Source organism: Salmo salar, unplaced genomic scaffold (genome assembly GCF_905237065.1).
Source record: "Salmo salar unplaced genomic scaffold, Ssal_v3.1, whole genome shotgun sequence".
Taxonomy (NCBI): domain Eukaryota; kingdom Metazoa; phylum Chordata; class Actinopteri; order Salmoniformes; family Salmonidae; genus Salmo; species Salmo salar.
The window spans coordinates 210,001-218,489 of NW_025547385.1; the positions used below are offsets into that span (position 1 = coordinate 210,001).

The 8,489-nt window shown below is 40.8% G+C and overlaps 1 protein-coding gene across 1 annotated transcript in view; it reads right to left on the minus strand.

Moving 5' to 3' along the window:
• Positions 1-7,575, minus strand: part of LOC123731803 (uncharacterized) — a 54,444-nt gene extending 46,869 nt beyond the window's left edge. Inside the window, exon 1 of the mRNA XM_045711215.1 lies at positions 7,286-7,575. Within this exon, the coding sequence (XP_045567171.1) occupies positions 7,286-7,382 (97 nt within the window). The 5' untranslated portion in view covers positions 7,383-7,575. The remainder of the gene's footprint in view (positions 1-7,285) is intronic.
• Between the last annotated feature and the right edge of the window lie 914 nt (positions 7,576-8,489).

Sequence of the window (8,489 nt, forward strand, 5' to 3'; positions counted from 1 at the left end):
ATGATATCGTTTAGGACCTTGAGCGTGGCTGAGGTGCACCCATGACCAGCTCGGAAACCAGATTCCAGAGCGGAGAAGGTACAGTGGGATTCGAAATGGTCGGTAATCTGTTTATTAACTTGGCTTTTCAAAGATTTTAGAAAGGCAGGGTAGGATGGATATAGATCTATAACAGTTTGGGTCTAGAGTGTCACCCCCTTTGAAAAAGGGGGGGGGTGACAGCGGCAGCTTTCCAATCTTTAGGGATCTCGGACGATACGAAAGAGAGGTTGAACAGACTGGTAATAGGGGTTGCAACAATGGCGGCGGATCATTTTAGAAAGAGAGGGTCCAGATTGTCTAGCCCGGCTGATTTGTAGCGGGGTCCAGGTTTTGCAGCTCTTTTCAGAACATCTGCGATCTGGATTTGGGTGAAGGAGAAGCTGGGGAGGCTCTGGTAAGTAGCTGCGGAGCTGTTGGCCCGGGGTTTGGCGTAGCCAGGAAGAAAACATGGCCAGCCGTAGAGAAATGTAACAGTTTGAGGTCTAGTGTGTCTCCCCCTCCCTCCCTTTTTTGAAGAGAACTTCCATTTGTTGTTGTTGAGGCCTTGTGTTATTATTAATATTATTATTATTATTATTATTATTATTATTAAAATGGACATGTTTTATTGAGTTAATTGAATTGGCAGTTTTCAAAAGCTCCGTCGCGATTTTTCCGATCCGTTGTTATTAAAACCGCATTGTATTGACGTTAACAGTTGTCAGATTAGGCTACAGGTTAAACATCATAATAAACAAATAAATAAACAAATAAATAAACAAACAAATAAATAAACAAATAAATAAATAAATAAACAAATAAATAAACAAATAAATAAATAAACAAATAAATAAATAAACAAATAAATAAACAAATAAATAAACAAATAAACAAACAAAGAAATAAATAAACAAATAAATAAATAAACAAATAAATAAATAAACAAATAAATAAATAAACAAACACTGGCTGTTGTTAACGAGCACCCTCAGGTCATATACATATTATTTCATATTTAATGAAGTGATTGAAATGACCTCCATCCTCAATAGTCTATTCCAGTATAACTACTGTGACCAAAACAAGCATCTCAACAACAACAACGACGATGCGAGCTGCTAAATCATTCAGTTTACAGCTCGACTACTGTAGACTATCTGAAACAAGACCTAGGCCGTGTGTGTGTGTGTGTGTGTGTGTGTGTGTGTGTGTGTGTGTGTGTGTGTGTGTGTGTGTGTGTATATACGTGTGTGTGTGTGTGTGTGTGTGTGTGTGTGTGTGTGTGTGTGTGTGTATATACTGTGTGTGTGTGTGTGTGTGTGTGTGTGTGTGTGTGTGTGTGTCATGTGTCATGTGTCGTTTATGCCTATTCGAAATGACAAGTCAATCTCGCAAATGGGCCACTTATAACCGTTTGTAGTCTTAATTAACATGGTGGTCTGTTGCATATGACCCATACACACCAGGGCTAACGGCTGAATCCAGACACTCTGCATCGGTATTTTCGGTAGTTTACTAGGATCCACATTAGCTGTCGCAAAACGTAGCAGCTACTCTTCCTGCGGTTCCACACAAAACATCAATAGACAAGAACAGCTCAAGGACAGAACTACATACATTTATATAAAAAGGCAGACGTAGCCTACATATCAATACATACACACAAACTATCCAGGTCCAATAAGGGAGAGGCTTTCTGCAGCGAAGGTGCTGCTTCATCTGTTTTATTAAACCAGGTTTGCTGTTTTATTTTAAAGCATTATGAGATGGAAGGAAGTTCCATGCAATAAGGGCTCTATATAATAATGTACGCTTTTCTGGAATTGGTTCTGGATTTGGGGGACTGTGAAAAGACCCCTGGTGGCATGTCTGATGGGAGAAGACCCCTGGTGGCATGTCTGATGGGAGAAGACCCCTGGTGGCATGTCTGATGGGAGAAGACCCCTGGTGGCATGTCTGATGGGAGAAGACCCCTGGTGGCATGTCTGATGGGAGAAGACCCCTGGTGGCATGTCTGATGGGAGAAGACCCCTGGTGGCATGTCTGATGGGAGAAGACCCCTGGTGGCATGTCTGATGGGAAAAGACCCCTGGTGGCATGTCTGATGGGAGAAGACCCCTGGTGGCATGTCTGATGGGAGAAGACCCCTGGTGGCATGTCTGATGGGAGAAGACCCCTGGTGGCATGTCTGATGGGAAAAGACCCCTGGTGGCATGTCTGATGGGAGAAGACCCCTGGTGGCATGTCTGATGGGAGAAGACCCCTGGTGGCATGTCTGATGGGAGAAGACCCCTGGTGGCATGTCTGATGGGAGAAGACCCCTGGTGGCATGTCTGATGGGAGAAGACCCCTGGTGGCATGTCTGATGGGAAAAGACCCCTGGTGGCATGTCTGATGGGAGAAGACCCCTGGTGGCATGTCTGATGGGAGAAGACCCCTGGTGGCATGTCTGATGGGAGAAGACCCCTGGTGGCATGTCTGATGGGAAAAGACCCCTGGTGGCATGTCTGATGGGAGAAGACCCCTGGTGGCATGTCTGATGGGAGAAGACCCCTGGTGGCATGTCTGATGGGAGAAGACCCCTGGTGGCATGTCTGATGGGAGAAGACCCCTGGTGGCATGTCTGATGGGAAAAGACCCCTGGTGGCATGTCTGATGGGAGAAGACCCCTGGTGGCATGTCTGATGGGATAAGTGTGCAAACAATTTGTGATTTTCAACACATTAATGTTTCTTATAAAAAAACTAAACAAGAAGTGATGCAGTCAGTCTCTCCTCAACTCTTAACCGAGAGAGAGAGAGAGAGAGACTGGGCATCCATAGTGTTTATATCAACCCCTCTGATTACAACGAAGAGCAAAACGTGCCGCTGTGTTCTGGACCAGCTGCACTTGACTTTAAGCATCACGCTTAAAGCCAATTTATCCTTGATTCGATAATGTGGTCGGAGGCCCCTTATGGAGAGAGTGAGGCAATTGCGGAGGGCAAATTGAGTTCAATACCACATCACTCCCAAATGTTGTTATGATGCGGAGGGCTCTGTATCGACATGACAGGTCGATGGTAGGTGGGGGGGTGGGGGGGGGGCGGGATTTCAAATGCAGACATTTATTTGACCATGCAGAGCCTTTAAAGAACAAACCCCTTAACCGTGATATATTGGCCATATATACCCTCATGCCTTATTTCTTAAATCACAGCAGTCAAACAAATGAAATCGACATACACGGATGGGATTAAAAATCCGGTGAGTTTAAATAAAAAGTGAATTATATTTTCTCTCGGCGACATAGTCAACATTTGTTTATTAATAAGTTTGCAATAATTATTTTCATGAAATTTTGCTTCCAACATCATTACAAGTTAAGTCGATATTCCTTAAATTTTGCGCGATAACATTATGGGGGGGGAAAAAGTGTTTATTGTACAAATGTGGCAACTCCTCTCTCCTCTCCCTCCTCTCTTTTGGCAGATCATTTGGTTAAACATTTGCACTTGACCTGGCAACCCCTATTGGTAATATTAGCTAGCTAGCTAGCTAAAGTTACACTCATACCCCCTTCCCCAAAATAACCTAAACACTAGCCGGGTATAAATCACAGTTGTCAATGTCTAGATACATGTTTAACAGCTGGCTAACTAACATAACCTACAAAAACAACTGTATAGCAAGAAACTGTTATTCTAACACGTTTACTAACCATTAACGTTAGCTAACGGTAGCTAATACAGATTAGCATGAAATGTCTTTATCTATTTGACATGTTTTCTTGTTCATTTCTAATGTTTTTTTGTTTGTTTGTTTATTTCACTTGTTTTGGCAATAGTAACCATAACAACACGGTAGCTAGTTATAGTAACCATAACAACACGGTAGCTAGTTATAGTAACCATAACAACACGGTAGCTAGTTATAGTAACCATAACAACACGGTAGCTGGTTATAGTAACCATAACAGCACGGTAGCTAGTTATAGTAACCATAACAACACGGTAGCTAGTAATAGTAACCATAACAACACGGTAGCTAGTTATAGTAACCATAACAACACGGTAGCTAGTTATAGTAACCATAACAACACGGTAGCTAGTTATAGTAACCATTACAAACATGGTAGCTAGTTATAGTAACCATAACAACACGGTAGCTAGTTGTAATAACCATAACAACACGGTAGCTAGTTGTAGTAACCATAACAACACGGTAGCTAGTTGTAGTAACCATAACAACACGGTAGCTAGTTGTAGTAACCATAACAACACGGTAGCTAGTTATAGTAACCATAACAACACGGTAGCTAGTTATAGTAACCATAACAACACGGTAGCTAGTTATAGTAACCATAACAAACACGGTAGCTAGTTATAGTAACCATAACAACACGGTAGCTAGTTATAATAACCATAACAACACGGTAGCTAGTTGTAGTAACCATAACAACACGGTAGCTAGTTGTAGTAACCATAACAACACGGTAGCTAGTTATAGTAACCATAACAACACGGTAGCTAGTTATAGTAACCATAACAACACGGTAGCTAGTTATAGTAACCATAACAAACACGGTAGCTAGTAATAGTAACCATAACAACACGGTAGCTAGTTATAGTAACCATAACAAACACGGTAGCTAGTTATAGTAACCATAACAAACACGGTAGCTAGTAATAGTAACCATAACAACACGGTAGCTAGTTATAGTAACCATAACAACACGGTAGCTAGTTATAGTAACCATAACAAACACGGTAGCTAGTTATAGTAACCATAACAACACGGTAGCTAGTTATAGTAACCATAACAACACGGTAGCTAGTTATAGTAACCATAACAACACGGTAGCTAGTTATAGTAACCATAACAAACACGGTAGCTAGTTATAGTAACCATAACAAACACGGTAGCTAGTTATAGTAACCATAACAAACACGGTAGCTAGTTATAGTAACCATAACAAACACGGTAGCTAGTTATAGTAACCATAACAAACACGGTAGCTAGTTATAGTAACCATAACAACACGGTAGCTAGTTATAGTAACCATAACAACACGGTAGCTAGTTATAGTAACCATAACAACACGGTAGCTAGTAATAGTAACCATAACAACACGGTAGCTAGTAATAGTAACCATAACAACACGGTAGCTAGTTGTAGTAACCATAACAACACGGTAGCTAGTTGTAGTAACCATAACAAACACGGTAGCTAGTTGTAGTAACCATAACAAACACGGTAGCTAGTTATAGTAACCATAACAACACGGTAGCTAGTTATAGTAACCATAACAAACACGGTAGCTAGTTATAGTAACCATAACAAACACGGTAGCTAGTAATAGTAACCATAACAAACAGGGTAGCTAGTTATAGTAACCATAACAAACACGGTAGCTAGTTATAGTAACCATAACAACACGGTGGCTAGTAATAATAACCATAACAACACGGTAGCTAGTTATAGTAACCATAACAACACGGTAGCTAGTTATAGTAACCATAACAGCACGGTAGCTAGTTATAGTAACCATAACAAACACGGTAGCTAGTAATAGTAACCATAACAACACGGTAGCTAGTAATAGTAACCATAACAACACGGTAGCTAGTTGTAGTAACCATAACAAACACGGTAGCTAGTTATAGTAACCATAACAACACGGTAGCTAGTTATAGTAACCATAACAAACACGGTAGCTAGTTATAGTAACCATAACAACACAGTGGCTAGTTATAGTAACCATAACAAACACGGTAGCTAGTTATATTAACCATAACAACACGGTAGCTAGGTATAGTAACCATAACAACACAGTGGCTAGTTATAGTAACCATAACAACACAGTGGCTAGTTATAGTAACCATAACAAACACGGTAGCTAGTTATAGTAACCATAACAACACGGTAGCTAGTAATAATAACCATAACAACACGGTAGATAGTTATAGTAACCATAACAACACGGTAGCTAGTTATAGTAACCATAACAAACACGGTAGCTAGTTATAGTAACCATAACAAACACGGTAGCTAGTTATAGTAACCATAACAAACACGGTAGCTAGTTATAGTAACCATAACAAACACGGTAGCTAGTTATAGTAACCATAACAAACACGGTAGCTAGTTATAGTAACCATAATAACACGGTAGCTAGTTATAGTAACCATAACAACACGGTAGCTAGTAATAATAACCATAACAAACACGGTAGCTAGTTATAGTAACCATAACAACACGGTAGCTAGGTATAGTAACCATAACAAACACGGTAGCTAGTTATAGTAACCATAACAAACACGGTAGCTAGTAATAGTAACCATAACAAACACGGTAGCTAGTAATAGTAACCATAACAACACGGTAGCTAGTAATAGTAACCATAACAACACGGTAGCTAGTTATAGTAACCATAACAAACACGGTAGCTAGTAATAGTAACCATAACAACACGGTAGCTAGTTATAGTAACCATAACAAACACGGTAGCTAGTAATAGTAACCATAACAAACACGGTAGCTAGTTATAGTAACCATAACAAACACGGTAGCTAGTTATAGTAACCATAACAAACACGGTAGCTAGTAATAATAACCATAACAAACACGGTAGCTAGTTATAGTAACCATAACAACACGGTAGCTAGTAATAATAACCATAACAAACACGGTAGCTAGTTATAGTAACCATAACAACACGGTAGCTCGTTATAGTAACCATAACAAACACGGTAGCTAGTTATAGTAACCATAACAAACACGGTAGCTAGTTATAGTAACCATAACAACACGGTAGCTAGTAATAATAACCATAACAAACACGGTAGCTAGTAATAGCATGCTAGCTAGCTAGTTGGATTAGGTTAGCTAGCTACCGTGTACCGAGACAAAAACATGAACAAAAAAAACAGAAATGAACAAGAAAACATAAAGACATGTCATGCTAGTTAGCATGTTATAAATCATGGATTATATTTCTGCAGGGGGAGGGAGGGTTTACATTGGTGGGGGTAAAAAACCAAGACAAGGACAAAGAGAAATGGAGCTAACCGACATGCTAACGTTAGTTACCTGCACTTAATAATAAGGCAGCTTGCTAATAAAAGCTGGAACGTTAGCATTAGCCGCTAACGTTACAGCTAAACCGGGTTTAAACTCTTCGTTGGGGAGCTTCCCTTTGTACTTTGGGGATATGCAATAAATCACTTCCAAAGCCATTTTAAAAAGAAAGAGAGAGAGAGAGAGATGTCGAGGATCTTCTTACCGACACAGTTGATCAATTTGTGTCTCCAGGTATCGAGTTCCCGCCGGAATCCTTTCCTTTCTACGGTGCATTTGGAGCTGCGGCACTGGGCAGCCATTCTCTCTGCCTCCTCCTTTCCCCCTGCTCTCTCTCTCTCTCTCTCTCGGTGTCGGTCTCTCGGGTGTCTCTCGGTGTCTCTCTCTCTCTCGGTCTCGGTGTCTGCGTGACGTCAACAGGAGTCGACCTCTGCTCATCAAGACTGGCATTCTCTCTCTCTCTTTCTCTCTTTCTCTCTCTGTCTCTCTCACTTTCTCTCTTTCTCTCTCTCTCCCTTTCTCTCTCTGTCTCTCTCTCTTTCTCTCTCTCTCTCTCTCTCTCACTCTCTGTCTCTCTCTCTCTCTTTCTCTCTTTCTCTCTCTGTCTCTCTCACTTTCTCTCTTTCTCTCTCTCTCTTTCTCTCTCTCTCTCTTTCTGTCTCTGTCTCTCTCTCTGTCTCTCTCTCTGTCTCTCTCTCTCTCTCTCTCTCTCCCCCTCTCTCTCTCTCTCTCTCTCTCTTTCTGTCTCTGTCTCTCTCTGTCTCTCTCTCTGTCTCTCCCCCCTCTCTCTCTCTCTCTCTCTCCCCTCTCTCTCTGTCTTCTCTCTTTCAATTCCTAGTTTAATGTATGGTGCTTTATTGGTATGGGAAACATGTTTCCATTGCCAAAGAAAACATGAACAGTAAACATTTACACTCATAAAAGTTCCAAAAGAATAAAGACATTTCAAATGTCATATTATGTGCAAATAGTTAATATACAAAAGTACAAATGTACAAAAGGGAAAATAAATAAATATAAATATGGGTTGTATTTACAATGGTGTTTGTTCTTCACTGGTTGACCTTTTCTTGTGGCAACAGGTCACACATCTTGCTGCTGTGATGTCACACTGTGGTATTTCACCCAGTAGATATGGGAGTTCATCAAAATCGGGTTTGTTTTCTAAATCTTTGTGGATCTGTGTAATCTGAGGGAAATATGTGTCTCTAATATGGTCATACATTTGGCAGGAAGTTAGGAAGTGCAGCTCAGTTTCCACCTCATTTTGTGGGCAGTGTTGCACACAGCCTGTCTTCTCTTGAGAGCCAGGTCTGCCTGCGGCGGCCTTTCTCAATAGCAAGGCTATGCTCACTGAGTCTGTGCATAGTCAAAGCTTTCCTTAAGTTTGGGTCAGTCACAGTGGTCAG